At 35.4% G+C, this 16,999-nt stretch overlaps 1 protein-coding gene across 2 annotated transcripts in view; it reads right to left on the bottom strand.

Annotated features, from left to right (window-relative positions):
- CDH10 (cadherin 10) overlaps nt 1-16,999 on the bottom strand; it is a 103,948-nt gene that overhangs the window by 62,624 nt on the left and 24,325 nt on the right. For both annotated transcript variants that reach the window (XM_053945535.1, XM_053945524.1), the window contains exon 2: nt 2,356-2,734. In XM_053945535.1, the coding sequence (XP_053801510.1) occupies nt 2,356-2,586 (231 nt within the window). In that variant the 5' untranslated portion in view covers nt 2,587-2,734. The remainder of the gene's footprint in view (nt 1-2,355; nt 2,735-16,999) is intronic.

Below are 16,999 nucleotides of genomic sequence, written 5' to 3'. Positions count from 1 at the left end.
ACTAGACGAACTGTCTTAACTGCTCATCAAGTTTCTTCTCAGTGCTGTACTCTTAATCCATCATCTTACTTATCTTTACTTATCACTTCACTTTTGCAAACACTTATTTTCTCTCAGCCAAAGTAGTTCAATGTTTATCAACAGCTTTTCTAATGCAGGTGAGTTAGTCTAAAAAATGTTTACCCTTTCCTCTCTAAAGAGTTTTTCTTCGCTTATTTATGACTGGAAGAAAAATTTTAAATAACACCACTCCCTCTTCATTATTTAAAATCATAAATATTCAAAAATAATACAATAGGAAAAAAGTAATCAGCATGCTTTTGAAGGTTCTTAAATAATATGAAGTTCTGGGTGCCCTGGAAATCTATTTATTTCCTAGGACTGTTGTAAGCAATATATTTTCAATACAGTAGTAAAGTGTTTTGATACAGTAACCCTTCTTATTTTGTCAGCAAGGTCAATTTTCATAAGCTATGAACCTGACCCAGCCTGAGGAACTGGCCTACTTGCTTCAGAACACTTGGGAGTCATGACTTTGCCCTTGAGAACTGGATGAAATAAATATAGGGACTATTTACAAGGCTCTCAACATGCTTTGGAAATGGCTTCATTATTTAAATGCTGGTGCTAATATTACAGACTCAAGGCAACAAATAAAAAATGACTTACTCATTCATAAGCCTGCACTCTTAAATTTTTACTTGGTGTTTAAATTTCATAAGTTTTTATAAGCATTTCTTTTCACAAATCCTCCAGTGTCCTTAATTCTTCCAATAAATGTTTTATAATATAATGCTCTCATACACCAATATGTGCTGGAACCCAGCTGGCTGAATAGTAGTTTTGCAGAGTGAACTTGGGGTCCTTTTGAGCAGCAAACTGACCAGGAGCCAAAAAAGTGCCCTTGCAGCAAAGGTCATCAGCACTCTGGGCTCCATTTGGAAGAAATCACCTGGAGATCAAGAGAGATGATTGTTGCTCTCTCTTCTGCCTCAGTGAGATACATTTGTACTTCTGTGTCAAGGTCTGGGCTCTCCTCATGAAGAGAGGTACAGAATTACTGGAGGGGAGTTCAGGAAATAGCCAGAAAGCTGAGTAGGGAATTAGGGCATTTTTCATATCAGGAGATGCTGAGAGAACTGACATTGCTCAGTCCAGAGAAGAGAAGGCTCAGCACAGACCTTATTAATGTATATAAATACTTGTTGGGAAGAAGTGAGGGAGATAGAAGCAGTTTCTTTACAGTGGTGCTCAGTGACATGACAAGAGACAGTAGGCACAATGTGATATACAAGAAATTCCCTTCAAATACAGGAACAAATCTTTTACTGAGTGGGTGGTCAAACACTTGAATAGTTTGTCCAATGAGATTGTGGAGTCTCTACCTTTGAACCTATTTAAAATCTGACAGGACATAGTCATGAGGAAAATTAAGCTTACCCTGCTTTGAGCATGGGTTTTGGACTAGTTGATTTCAAAAAATGCCCTACAATCTTAGCTGCTCTGTGATTGAATGATTTCCAGAAAGTCAGTATTTCACTGTGGTATTTTTCAAATTCAAAACCAGGTAAATACTGAAAATCTGCTTTATAGAAAACTGAATTTCTTTGTTTAGAACCAACCATTGGTGCTAAGTTGTACCCATTACTGCTGACACTAAATTTCATTTTCAAGAACATTACCACTTTGAATTAACATCTTGTGCCTGTTTGAATGTTATTGTGGGATTATACATTATATATTTTTCAATAAATTATTTGGGAAAACCTAAACATCAACAGAAAATGATTTTAAGGACACTTCCAGTGTCATTTATGTACACCTCTAGTAAGCTACACAGTCACATGTACCAGTCTGCTGTCTTCTATTGCAGTTCACTTCCTAACCATGTGATTTCTATCACATGGTCTTCAAATGAACTTACTCCCTGCAGTTAATTTGTTTTCAGGGAGAGGTAAAGAGGAAGAACATTTTTTCTTCAAAATATGTTGCATTCCTCAAACATGAGCATAGAAAAAGAATGCAATATCTTGTATGAAGCATGAAATATTGAGACAGTAGTAAAATTATTTCATAATTATTCAAATAATATTATTCTTTGATAACGAAGATATACTGAGTGGGCTGCTAGTAGGCATGATGTGCTGAAACAAACAAATCTGTCAAAAATATTGTCTTCAAGTATTTCGCAGTAGCTCTAACTAGCAACATTAAGTTAGTGATTCTAGTAGGAGAAACAGTATATCTGTTTCTGGGAAATCTGCTTCTTACACATTAGAATAAAACATAGAAAGTAAGACTGTGGAAAGATAAGAACACTTGAAAATTATACAGAAAACCTTTTGAGAAGCCTACCTTGCCTACATACTGATAATCAGATCCTGTATATTCCTCTAAAAGAAAAAACTGATTCCACATCCAGCCTCGCTTCTGGCGGTGAATTGCTTTCCCATCATTCCCTAAAGCACGTCCTCCAAAGCTTTTGGGTCTGAGATCAGGAGTCCTTCTGAAGAGCATTTCTGTATGGCAGGGATGTGGCAGCCACATCCACAGCAGCAGAAGTAATAGGACTTGCTGTATTGTCATAGTTCTCCACTGCTGATGCTCTTCAAGCCAGTCGGCAGTGGAGCGTGAAGTTTTGTTTTTCTTGGCTTGTTTTTTTATGTATCTAGTTTCTGATGCAGCCAAGCAGTTTCCAGCAGCTCATCTCTGAACTGTTTAGAGTAACCAAACCCTGAAAGTAAACAGAGAAGAGACAATGTAAGGTGAAATGCATTCACTCCTTACTGTCCAACATCACTGCTATTGTACCCTTCATATACAAACATGACAACACAGAAAGCAATCTGGTAAGAAATATAAAGGTTGTCCATATAGGGGGACATTGAATATATCAGGTAGCTGCTGTAAGAATACTTCCTTACAAAAAGTAAGAGTGCCATTAAAAAATTTCAGTTTAGAAACTTCTGAGAGTGTTCTTTATTTAGACTGGTGGGTAAATATTGCTGAAACTTACACATTAAATACTGCTGCCTTTGCTTCAAATGTTTTCCACCCAATTTCATTTACAAGAATTTCAGTGTTTTATTAGTCTTAGTATCAAGAGACATGAAACTCTTACACAAAGTAGTTTTAGAAATTACAAATGGTAAAACACCAGTTCTCCAGGGTATTTTAAATGGTAAAAGGGAATATCATATGCATCAGAAGAACTACAACAAGATATGAAGCAAACTTTTAAACAGAAAAAGTTCTTGAGATGGTCTTGCAATATGGAGTAATGCGAGCTTAGCCTTAAAATGTGGGAAACATTTTTAAAAATATGACAGCCTGTTTTCCAAGCATCCTTAATTACTGAATTTAATCTCATTATGGGAAATGATATTGCAGGGAGAGGACAAGCCTCTCCCAACTCACTCTTTTTTTTGTCTCTACTTCTGTTTTTTCGCTTTGCTTAATTTTATTTCTTCCTCCATCTAACAGCACCATGAGATGTTATTTCAGCAAGAGAAATTCAGTAAATTCTCTTCACTTTACTTCTATACCAGCATTTAAAGAATAGCAATTTTTGTTAGTGAAACCATTTGGTAATTGTTTCCTCCAGTAAATAATAAAACCCTTTGATTTGTCATCTTAATAGGGTGTAGTTTCTGCAAACTTTAATCAGGGTGATTTTGCTATTCTTCCTAGCATACCCATAAAAACCAATGATGATTGTTGCATTTCCTTGAATATTCGTCCACATGTGGCAAAAAAACTCAAGTAGTAATAAGCTTGGGTTGTTCTTTCTCCTCCTTGCTGATTTTAATAGGTAAGTAATTGGCTCTTCTTTCAATAACTTTACACTATATTTCACTATCATCTTAAATATTTTTATTTTTCAAAGAAGAGCTACGAAAAAATTTCAGAAAATTTTCCTGTATTTCAATTTGATATTGAGGTGTTATTCAAGCTATTTCCAGTAAGCCTGTGTTGATTAAAAGAGCTTATAATAAAATGTCAAGATTTTTAAAGTGGTTACACTATGAAATATAGTGACATAGTTTAAAAACTGTGTGTCTGTGGGCAGGCATGTCAATAACTGCACAGATACTTTTCAGGAACCAGTTATTGTCTTCAAGTTATATTCACTCAGGAGAACATTTTCCCCTCTCTCCCAGTATTTGGAAGTCAAAACAACTTCTGAAAGCCACTGCTATTAAGAATTTTGGCTCCAGCCCTGTTCTCAGTAACTCACCCATTTCCATTGGTCTAAACAAACACCAAGTTATGTATCATTTCATTTACCCCTTTTCCCTTTCTCCTAAAATTTTGACATTTACCTCATTTGTGAACTTTGATTAATACACAGAACAATCTGTTCTAATATAAGCTACTAATGATAAATATACTACATATGCTGAATTATATCAGCATGTGCAAACTGGAGATATGGTCCTCCACCTTGGAGATTATTTATCACAACTCATACTTGTGTTCTTTTAAGACAAAGGTATACCGAGTGAGAGAAGAGGGCAAAAATTTATTCTAAAATAATTAGAAATATGTCTTCTCAAAGACCATAAGAAATTCAAAGTTGAAATTCTCTCTCTCAATTTCCCTAAATATTTGAAAACTATTGGTTTTTTTTTTTTTTCAAAAGGGTATATAGAATTTTCTTCTCTTGCTCTCTCTTTTGTGTGTGTGTGTGTGTGTGTGTGTGTGTATGAGGGGGAGTGTTTGCTTTCTTTTTTTCCCTTTTTTCACTTTCTTGTTGCCCTCAGTATATATATTCCATTATCCACACATTATTATTTGATGTAGAAGTGTTGTTAAATGCCTCTTGGGAAATAATGCTTCAATATTAGGGGTTGTTATTGAATTTCCTTCTTGTTAAATTAGGTCAGCAGAATGAAAGCTCAGATGAAATTTGTTAAATTCACAAAAGTAGCTAATGTACTTGGCAAGCACAGCTGCTTAATGGATGTACATACCAGCAAGGACTTTTCTCTCCTTTGAGAGTCCTGTTGGAGTTCAGTTTCCTGCTTTAAATGTGATGAGTTTGATAGTAGTCTACTCTAAAGTAATAACATTTACCTTTAAAAATGAGCTAGCAAAAAATAAAACACAGACTAAACTAATAAAAAAGCATTGTATAAAGGTTAAGTTTGAACATAATTAGACGAAGGAAACCTTTTAATTCATAACTACAGAAAGTAAACAGAAATCTGAGTTCTGTATTAGATTGCATATCTGGATTCTGTGCTGGAAGAGTGAATGGAGGAAGAAACATTTTTCATCTGTTTGCTTTTTTGGTGTTTAGGATTTTTTGGTGGTTTTGTTTGTTGTTTGGTCGTTGTTTTGTTGTTTTTTTTTTTTTTGTTTCTTTTTAATTCCCTATAAAGCTAGCTGTAAAACTGTCAAACTTTTGGCAAAAAAATTATCTTAGAGGAGGGTTTGAGAACTCAGAAGAGTTTAAATAGCTTTAAATAATTTTAAATTATATTATTTCACCAATCATTCTCATCAAATCTCTATCTCTTTTTCCAGAAGATCACTTTTTGAATTTTTGTCACAATAGAAACAAATAGGAAAAAATTAAAGCTTTTTAAAATCTATCAGATATGTCCAATTTCTGTGTAATATCCGCCTGTGTAATGCTCATATTTCTGTGTAATATCCTTCTAAATTACATTAAAATTACTAGAACATTGTGCCTAACTGCGCTCTTGTTTATAAAGATTTGTGGATTTGTATTATTTTTAATGAGTTTTCTTGGAACAATTTTTAGTATGAAAGAGATGAATCAATCATCACTGAAGCTGTTACATCACCATTAGCTTTCAGAGAGCAGTTTTTAAACCACTAGACAGTACTTTCCACAGGTTGATCACTTCTATACCTCTCAGAAGAAAACATTTTAATGCCACTCAAATTGTATTCATGTGATCTTCAACTTCTAGCAAAATTTGAAAAATTCTATATATTGTTTCTCATTCATGTAACCCCTCCCTCCAATACTAAAACATACTTCATGCCATTTGAAACTCCTAAGATTTAATACCTGTATAAGATGGGCTGTGAATGCTTCTAACTGATGCATGTGTCAAAGTTCCACTTACTGGTTCAGGATATAGAACTTTTACACTAGGGATTTTATTTCTACATTAAATTATGTCCTCTTTTTGTCTGTTTTTTGGCATTCATATATAGTTGCTTTTGGAATTCAGCAGAACCAAATTTAAAATAGAAAATTCAGTAAAGATCAAAAGACTGTGTCTGTTTAATTTTTTCTGATAAAAAAAAAATTTAGTAAATGTCTCTTGTGAGGAACAAATTTGAACAGCAAAAGATTTACTTGGGATAGCTACCATTTAAGAATTTTGTTCTGTATTTGACCTTGGTCAAACTTGAACTGAATTTTAATTGTGTGACATTTCAAAAAGCTTGTTTAAGGAAAGATATTTCTGCAATGCTGGTCCTGTTTTCTCCATTTCTCTTTCAGTTGGGAGCCATTGACAGCTCTAATCTTGTCTTTCAATCCTTTTTGCTATGTTTGTACAAAAGAAAGAATTTTTTGGAACTGAAGATGCTTTCTGAAAAATTAGATTAAATTGTGTTGGAATCTCATGAGGAGAATAATATTTAATTTTATTATAGTGGAAGCAAGCAGAGCATATTTTGTTCTTGTTTTGCTCTTGCTCTGCAGAGTTGATGCCAATAGTGCTATTCTTATATACAGCCACAGTGAGAAACTTTTCTTACGTTCTGTCTGACTTGTCCAAATTTTTGGACCCTCTGCAGCCACTGGTAGAGAGTTACCACCATAGTCTGCAGACCTTCTATCATAGTTCCTCCAGCCTTCAGCCTACTGCTAGAGTTCCTATGGCCATCAGCCATGAACCATAATTCCTACGTTTTTGGTTCTTCCTTGAATTAGGAACTTGCTAAGGTGCCTCTATTTCATTACAACTCTGGTTCCTGGCTTATGGTGTCAGAAATGAAATTCAAACCTCTGGCTAGGATTTGAAATAATAGGATGTATATAACAAGCTAGTAAAAGTAGAAGTAGCAGGACAGCTAAGTGCAGAAAAAGCTGTATTTTCACTGAGCCTCAGAAGAGCCTTCAGCTCAGATAATTTAGTTGTGTTAATTTATTTGCCATCTCTATCAAAATCAAAAATTCAAATGCTTTAGAGCATAGTGTAATGAAGCAAGTACTTTAAAAAGACAGCTTTGCAAGAGCCTGTAACTCAAAACATAGCAAATCTTTCTTTTTGTATGTGTAACCCATTGGTATAAGATATCCCTTAAGGGAAAATAAGACAATACATTTTTATAAAGAATTTTAAGAGTATTTGAAACAGACAAATTAGGTCTGTCAAATGATCAATTTGTAATGGATTCTAATCTCATCATTCCTTGTATTATAGATTTATGTTCATTACCTTATGTATTATATCCCAATGAAATCAACTGAAGTGATCCATAATTTAATTTCTTGATTCTGAACTAAGAAGATAATTGGTAAATTATCAATAAGCTGCTTATTTCATAGCTTGTAGCAGAACCCTTGCACACCCCAGTGACCACACTTCAAGTTATTAAATTATAACAGGAATTTGCAAAGTAGTCAGTTACACCTTTGAACCTTATAATTCAGTCTTCTTTATGAAGTCCTGCAACCATTAATCTGCTTAAGAATTTGAGTTGAATATACACAGTTCAATGCATAATTAAAAAAACCCATCAACTAACATTTCAGGGATTAGGTATTATAATTTTTAATATTAATAATATTTCCTAATAATCAAAATTACTTCATTCAAAGAAACGTTTTAGGGAGAAAGATACTGAAAAACAAGCAGAGAAATCAAAGGAAAAGGAAATACTGAACTTTACAACTTTTGATAAAGAAGTTGATTTTTGGGCTACGGGAGATTATATATAAGCATACCTTATGTCTTTTTTTAAAGTATATTTATGTACTAAAAATTCTAACTAGTTTTAAAAAAATAACAAATAAACATGTATTATACTAAATTCAAAGTGGAAAGTTAAGGATGCAATCTGTGTTCCACTGGTAGTTCAGTAATTGAATATCCACAACTGTAGTTAAGCAAACAGAAATCCAAAACATGGAAAATATAACTCCAAGCTGATGTTAAACTGAAGAGGAAAAGGGTATCAAAATCCACTCCTCCCAGTTCCCCTGCTGTGAAGAATATCATCCTCCACCCTCTAAAAGTCTCTGGATGCCTCACCAAAACTTCTCCCTTGTCTTCTTAAGGAAGAGTGAAACCCTTAGGCTTAAAACAGAGTGGGACATTCAAAGGGTGAGCAGAAGACCAGAGAAAAGGCAGAAGATATTAGTAAGTTATCTTGCATAAAAATTTTGACTGTTATTAATGAGTGTGTTTATTAATGTGTTGATTAGATTACCTGGATAGTTAACAATAATTCTTAGCTCTCTACATACAGTGAATACACCTTTTCTGACAGTAAGACATGGAGAGTACCACGCTATTATAGCAGTTTTCTACATAGATAGTCAAATTTACTGCTGTCGCTAATGTTTTGTGGGAGAAGTTATACATGCAGCAGTGACAAAATGCTGGGTGGCTTGTAAACATGCAAAAGTTGTTTGAAACTTTATAATTTCTGTAAATTGTGAGGTACCAGAGCATTTCATTACATGTGGCACCCTGCTTTCCCTTCTAGATTACTCTTTCCTATCTGACTGTATATACTGAGTTAAAGTAGCTACAGGGTAGCTACCCAGTACTTTTCTGCATGATAAGGATGAACAAGTATAGAGTTAATTTATTAAATTTATAGAGTGCATAAGCCCTCTCTGCTGAATTAAAGAAAAAAAATCAAAGTATATTAAAAAAAAAATAAAGACACTATCTGAAATTTGCAGGATGTAGCAAAAAAAGTGGAAAGACCATAATAGGTTGCACAGCATAACAACTACTGTGTTGAGTTGACACAGGCAGGCAGCCAGAACAACCACACACCTATGTCTGAAACGAAAAGAGTAAAATCATTTCGTTACTCACTAACCAGAGGTTCCTGAAGCAACACTGGGCAGAGACAGCCAAGAGAGGGAATGCAGGCACCATCAGGCTCAGTCCACCCTGATGGACAGCAGCCCTGCTGTTTGCACACTTTTGTCAAGGTCCTGTGTACATGTAGTTTACCACCATGCTCTGATCTCCTCTGTGGTTTTTATGATCTTTGCTCTGATCTCTCTCCTAAAGCAGGGAGCTCAAGCACATCTGTGAGACTGCCTCCAAATAGCTCAAAACATTGTCATCATCAGCAGAACGGTGTAATATGCAAAGTTTCCCATATTGTTATTCTCCAGACCTTGGCACTCCCAGATGCAAGGTCACCTGAGAGATTCTACCATCCTCCCCAGCCATTATTCTGCTTTTAACCCTGTCCTCCCAACAACTATCTAGGCACAGTTCTGGAGAAAATAATGCAGAAGAAGCATAATAGTCCTGAACAATCTCAATATGGCGGATTTTTTATCATTTATCTTAAAAAAAAAAAAGAAAAAGAAAAAGAAAACAGGAAAGAAGATATGTGGACAGGAATATTATTTTTAAGAAGTATGAAACAGTCCTTCCTCTCCACTCAGCCTCATTGTAAATTCAGCATTCAGGTTTGAGCACACATCTAATGATTTACAACATGTAAATTATTAGGCATCAGGCAGACAACAAAACATTTAAGGAAAAAAAATATTTTTGAGGAAAGAACAACTACACCTAGTTACCCAGTCTACAGAAAGAAAACAAAAGGAAAAAAGGGCTACAGTTGTAGTTTTTAGAACCACTTCTTGAAATTAAGAAAGTATTTTCAATGCACACCACAGATAGTCTAAGCAATTTACTTCACTCACAGTCACAGTGATTTAGGTTAAGTGTTAACTAAAACTTCCTATATATTTGCAGGGATAGTTGGCAGCTGAAATAAGATGTGACTGAAGGATTTGAAGAACAGTCTGAGCAAACTGCTTTCTGAAATTGGCTGCCTGCCAATGTATGATAGGCATACTATGGTATGACCAGAGTATTTCTCAAGATGTTTTCAACTCTATCCCATTGAACTCTATCACTTCTTCTTCCATGCCATTATTTCTTTTCATTATATCGCTCTATGTCTGGTGCCACTGCTACCAGTGACCACTGCAACCACTGGTCACCCTATTCTCCTGTATGAGTATGGATTGTTCATTCCAGATTAACTACATCCTTTTCTATTTACCTGTTTTAATCTCAAAAGTGGCTTTAGATTTGCTTTTGTGGGTTGAAAGCAACTGAAATTCTCTTGCTTGCCAGCCAGCATAACATGCTTTTCCACATCAAATGATACAGTCCTAGACACATGGTTTAGAGAAGGTCTTGCCAGTCCTCTGAATTTCCTTCCATAAGATTTTGAAGTTGTATTTATCCCATAAATTGTCTGCTATACTCTCCCCGATAGTGAATTTAGCTCTTTCTTCCTCCAATGTGAATTCATCCCACGTATATCTTCCAAAATGATTATCCTCTTTTTGTCTAGCCTATAGCCATGCTGTCTTCTAAAAGGTCCATATTTACTATTACTAGAGATTTTTTTTTACAAAGAGGGTAGTCCTCTGTTTCATGTATTATAAAACCTAACTGAAATGCTAAAGCAGTTATAGCTTTTTAATATTTCTTCCTTCCTTCCTTCCTTCCTTCCTTCCTTCCTTCCTTCCTTCCTTCCTTCCTTCCTTCCTTCCTTCCTTCCTTCCTTCCTTCCTTCCTTCCTTCCTTCCTTCCTTCCTTCCTTCCTTCCTTCCTTCCTTCCTTCCTTCCTTCCTTCCTTCCTTCCTTCCTTCCTTCCTTCCTTCTTCCTTCCTTCCTTCCTTCCTTCCTTCCTTCCTTCCTTCCTTCCTTCCTTCCTTCCTTCCTTCTTCCTTCCTTCCTTCCTTCCTTCCTTCCTTCCTTCCTTCCTTCCTTCCTTCCTTCCTTCCTTCCTTCCTTCCTTCCTTCCTTCCTTCCTTCCTTCCTTCCTTCCTTCTTCCTTCCTTCCTTCCTTCCTTCCTCCCTTCCTCCCTTCCTCCCTTCCTCCCTTCCTCCCTTCCTCCCTTCCTCCCTTCCTCCCTTCCTCCCTTCCTCCCTTCCTCCCTTCCTCCCTTCCTCCCTTCCTCCCTCCCTTCCCCTATTTTCCTTTTTTCTTATTCCTTACATTTCATCTTTGACAGACCATAGGTTTTCTGGAAATAAAAATATCAGAAAAATCCATATTAATTTTGTCAAGAATGAAACATGAGAGATCATTGAATATCTAGACCTGGTGACTATTCCTTCTCCCTGTACTGAAGCGTTTGCCTGAGCAGGGTGAATTATAATGAATAATGCTGAACAGTTAAGAGAAAGGCATTCTTTTCCTTCAGGGCAGGAGGAATTTTAAATCTCCTAACCTTTGCTATCCAATGCTTTCACCTGCCAGCAAACTCTAAGCCTTATTAGGGAAATAGAATAAGCACAGAAGCGTGCCAAATATCTAAAAACTCAGTCTAATCTCATCAGGAGTTTATATCTTCAGCTCAGGCTGAAACCTTACAGCTTTAGAGAGCAGAGGCAGTTCACTAAAGCGTAAAGAATTGGGGCATTGAGAGACTTTGCCTGCTTAGAAAACTGTGTAATTTAATAAAGTGTTCATTGATGTCTACACAGTGGCTCCTCAAACTTGTGTTAGTGCCTGTGCCTGCAGCATGGATAGTCACATTCCTGCTAATTAGATGATAGCAGAAGGATTACATTCTTTCTTAGCAGTCAGGAAGAAATAGAAGCAATCATTTCTCATGAAAAATCGCAGTTGAAATTAACAAAAGGATCAAATTTTAAGAAACTTTGTAAAAGTTATGATTTTATTTTCCAAGGTTATTTGAATAAAAGTGTAAGTATTGCAAAATTCATTCAGTTATTGACGAATTTCATAAAACTCATATTTGGAGGAAAAAACAATCTTGAATGACAAGAACATACATTTGCAATGCATTTGAATTTTTTTCCTATAAATGTTTCTTAAGGTGCTTGAAGTTTCATCTTGTGCTTAATCACTTAATAATTATTTTAGCATGCTAAAATACCGCTATGGCTTTTTGTTTTGTTCTCAGTTTATCTGGCAAAGCAAAAGTCTCCTTATGGGGTAACTGCAGTTTATTGGACCATGATGACCTGATATTATAGAAAAAAATGTAGGGAGTGTTAATACACTAGTTTGCTGTGGTTGGATGAAATGATCAAAATTTCTTCAATTTCAGTGAGTCAGAATTATAGATCATCTTTTATAAGCTTGTTCATAAGCTGTTACAAATGTCAAATCATGACTAGAAATCTCTTAAGACTATACCAGATACATGTATACTGTATAACAGTCAGTAGCCTTTTGTGCCTTACATTAGACAATCTGCAGTACCTTGCAGCATGATGAAGTGTTTTCAATTTAGGCAATATAATATTCGCTGTTGCCTATGCAATGTGAAACTATCTGTTGTATGAGGTATGCAAGAAGAGCTCTTTCTTCCCAAATGGTTCTTGCTTTAAATCAGTACACAGCAGGCTGCATCCAGCATTTTTCAAAATTAGTTTTCCAGAGGGATTAACTGCAAAAACCTGCAAATAATATAATAAAATTTACATTTTTTTGCATATCTCAGTAATGAAAAGGATGTGTCTTGACTGGTATTGTGAAAGGATATCTGCTCTTAAGTAGCACATGAGCATGGGCATGATAAACTGATGATGGAAACAGGTCAATTAGAAACTTTAGAGGCAAGGAAATTTTCACTTAAGAATGTTTCTGTGTACTGTAAAACTCTACTATAGTTACAATGGCATTCAAGAGTGCTTTTCATGCTCAGAAAACATAATTTGTGCATATACTAAAATTGGTGTATAAGAAAAGAAAGGTAGACATTGATAAGATAAATTAAATTATGCATAGTCTGACCCTGGGTTCCATGCTTGGATCAAGTGTGTTCTGAATGCCTTCTGTAGTATTGATACAGTTCTATGCTTTATGCAATCTCTGTTTGTGTCTCAGCCTTCAAGGTACAAGAGGTCAGGCCAATGCAATAGATTCTGTTGGACTACTAAGCTGAGCTGGAAAAGTCAGTTAAACCTGTGGATTTCAGAAATATTCACTGGACAAATATGTTAACATTGAAGAATATATTTGTATTGTACAGCTTCTTTTGATATCTCTTTCATTTTTGAATGTTATACAGAGATATATATGTTAGTTTGCTGGCCTTCTACGTGCTGTCATTTTTTGATGTTGACCATTGCATCTGAGGAAACAGTAATATTGGACTATTGCAGAGATAGCCTGAAGAGAGCCACTAAATTTGTGATAAAAGTCAAATAAGGACATACCTACTTTTTCCTGTCCAGGTATCACTACATAGAATACCTCCTGAAAAAACAAATACTTGAAAATTATTTCAGGAAAAAAATCAATGTGCTGAAAAACACTTCTAAGAACCCACATCAATAATGTGAGGAGAAACTCTTCCCAACAAGAACACTTCTCTGGAGAACTAAATCACTGAATTCTACTTTTTTTTTCCCCTCCCCATAATGTAACACATTTCACACTCTTTGCTGTGTGCCTTTCTGAGAAATACATGAGTGGAAATCAGCAATCACTTGCACTGGAAATGACCTTGCATGGGTAATTGGTAAGGGCTGCATCTAGCTGCCACTAGAGAGATTTTATTCTAAATAGTTAGTTCATCTCTGATCTTTCTCTCCGACTTCAAGGGTAACCAACAAAACACCTTTCAAAGATACACCTGGAACAGAACTTCAAAACTCATCCAGGAGACAAAAACAATGAACTCAAGTGAGTTCATCTTTTTACTGTGTATCATATTCTCTCCCCTTCCCTTTTAGCCTCTGTATGTCTGCAGGTTATAAACTTACTAAATTTCTCTTTCCTTTGAGAGCTAAATAGCTCTTGTTATTCTCTACAATGCTATTTTCATAGCAGTCTAGTTCATTGGTGGCAAATATATATGTATATACATTTTTTTCTTTACAGAATTAATGCAATTGAGAGCTATCTAATTAAAATTAGAGAAATTTATTCAACTTCCGTATAAACTCCACTTTTTCTATTTCAGATAGAAAGGGTTTCTATGCCTGAAAGAGTATTTTGGATTATGGTTTTCTTTTTTTCCAAATACATCCATATAGGCTAGTAAAATATTTTGACATTATTAAAGGAGTTATACCTCATCTGTAACATCTTGGATCATTAGTTGCAGCAACACTAGCAGTCTTTACGGTGTTCATAACTACTTCATCTATGATACAGAAAAGGAATATCCTCTTTTCTATTGACTCTACAGAACACAATAACAAAATATTATTCTTTTATTCTAGATCACTTGAGATTGCAGAGAAAGTATGTGACAGGCAAGAAGGCAAACTGCACCTTCTGAAGTCTCAGCATACAATACTGAGTGGTCTTTCATTTAACTTCTTCTGAGAGGCTTTTATTCTGTATCCTGTACTCGTGTACCCTGTTCCAAGCCTGCTTGATGAGGTCATTAATATATGACGAGCAATAGATTTACTATTATTCAAGTGAAATCGTTTGCCTTCTCAGTAAGGATGACATGTGGTAGACAAGAAAACAATAGTGAGCTCCTAGCTGTAGGATAAAGCTATTCTCTGGAGAGCTATAAATACACTGAAGTTGTTTTAGCTGCATAACTCAAGTAATAGAATATTACGTTTAAAATCCATATGTTTTGTGGGGTCAATGGTTGGAGACATGGCCAACACACACACACACCAAAACTCCATGTGACAACAGCCTTGAGTTTATTTCTCCAGCTCCTTTTATAGGAGCTCCAATTACACATGTGATTGGTTGAGGTCTTAGCCCCATCCAGCTCTCTGGCCAATGATACATCTGCATTTAGAACTGGATGATATTGGCTGAGAGTCCCTGTGTAGATTGAATCCAAGCTATCCTTGCTCGCCCAGGGACTTCAATGCCACAACAGAACACTGATATAATTGGGTGTGGACTAATGAGCAACTACAAAATGGAATAACAGGCAGAATCTCCTTAGTCCATAGGGAAAATATCTGCTTTGCTCACCAAATGAAGAAATAAACCTGTGTGTCAATGAAGTATTAAGTGAAGTTATGTGGGTAAGCATAAGCAGCCCTTTTCTTCAAAACATGCAAGAAATAAGGCAAACTCAGGAGGACATTTTTAACTTCTGCATGAGAGGTTGCAACTTGGAGGTTTGTTTCACAGTTTCAGTATCCAGAGAATCAGTAGTTTAACAGAGCTCATACTTACAAACAGGACAAAGTGGAGAGTGAGAAGTAAAATAAAGACTAGAGAATCAACACGCTGCATCTCCTTTCCTACACCCAAATCTTGCTTAGCAGTGAGTAATGAAGTAGCAACCCACATGGTGTAAGGCGTAAAGATATTCCAAAATAATGACTTTTGCAAGGAGAGGGACTAAGTAGCAAGCAAAAAAGTCTGACTCAGAGTATAAATTAAAAGGAATTATTAGGCCATAGTGGTGTGTGTGCATATATATTTGCTTGAATTTGGAAATACAGATCTTTCAGAACAACTGAATATGAATGGACACAGTGATTTCTCTTAAGAAAGCCTTGAATAATCCCACAGATGAATTTGTTCTTAAAAGAGCTGTAAAGGGAAGAAAACTAGAGAATGCCTAGGAAACTACCCAGACCTTGGCATTCATTTGAGGTGTTTTCTTGTGGTGTGCAGAGATTGCCTGAAGGAGTATAGAAAACAGACCAACAATAAAAGTAACTTTCTGCAATTTTGGTTTGTTTGTTGGTGTTTTTTTGGGGTTTTTTTGGTTTTTTTTGGTTTTGGTTTTGGTTTAGTTTGATTTGGTTTTGTTTTTGGTTGGTTGGTCAGTTGATTTTGGTTTTGGTATTCATAAAACAATGATTTGGAGGTGAGAACTTACGTAAGGTTTACTTTGACAACATGTTACTTTTTTGAAACATAGCAATTTTTGGCCAACCAGTCTTCTAAGCCGGAACACTGGAATAGAGTGAATTGGCAATTGGCAGGTAATATACAGCACCTACACTGCCTATTGGTGTAATATGAGCATTTGATGGGGAGTTTTCATCCTTTTCAGCCAGGAGAAATTCTGAAGAAATTCTTTTGGATAAAACTGAAGTCTGGATGAAAATGAAGTCAATAGTCATACAAGGAATTAATGGTCTGTAATTCTTTGTTAAAATAATCAGGAACTAGAAGGAACAAAATATCAAGATTAAAGAAAAGTTTCAGGAGTACAGAGAGAATTAAGACTTTTTGATTTTTAGTATTAGCTGTTTTTTTCTTTATCTGAATTCTGTCAGATAATTCCATGAATGGCTTTGGAATTGGAATTGGGATTGCAATACTGGAACTCTTTAGACAGTAAAGGCTTTATTGTAAGTGCCATCTGAGAGGTGGTTGGATAGCTGATAAAGTTTAAAGTTTCTAGATCTGGGTACAGTTGCTTATTTGTTTTGTTTCTGTATATGTAAGTATGTGTGCATGTATAAATTTTGCAGCTATAGGGATGCTTATTCAGCAAAGTATATATTAGCAGGAACATTATATGAAGATAGAAAATATACTCTGAAGGGAAAACAAGCAAAAATTAACAAGACTTAGTTTTGCTTTTAATTTCTATTTTATTGCTCCTTCTTTTCAATATTGTGTTTCAAGGAAATTAACTTCTGTTTACTTCTGTTTCTCTGATAAGTCCCCTCCAATAACCTCTGATAATTTTTTCTGTGGTTTTTTTCCTTTCTTCTTTTCTTTTTTTTTTCCTCTATCACTACAGATTCCTTTTACATGGCTACTGGACACTCATAAAACAGCAACCAATATTAGCTGTTCAACCAATACTGACCAGCCCTCCATGTCCCATGTAACATCAAGCAAGATTATTTTTTACCTAACAGCT

The sequence above is a fragment of the Vidua chalybeata genome, chromosome 1 (assembly GCF_026979565.1).
Source record: "Vidua chalybeata isolate OUT-0048 chromosome 1, bVidCha1 merged haplotype, whole genome shotgun sequence".
NCBI lineage: Eukaryota > Metazoa > Chordata > Aves > Passeriformes > Viduidae > Vidua > Vidua chalybeata.
This window is presented reverse-complemented; position numbering and strand designations above follow the sequence as displayed.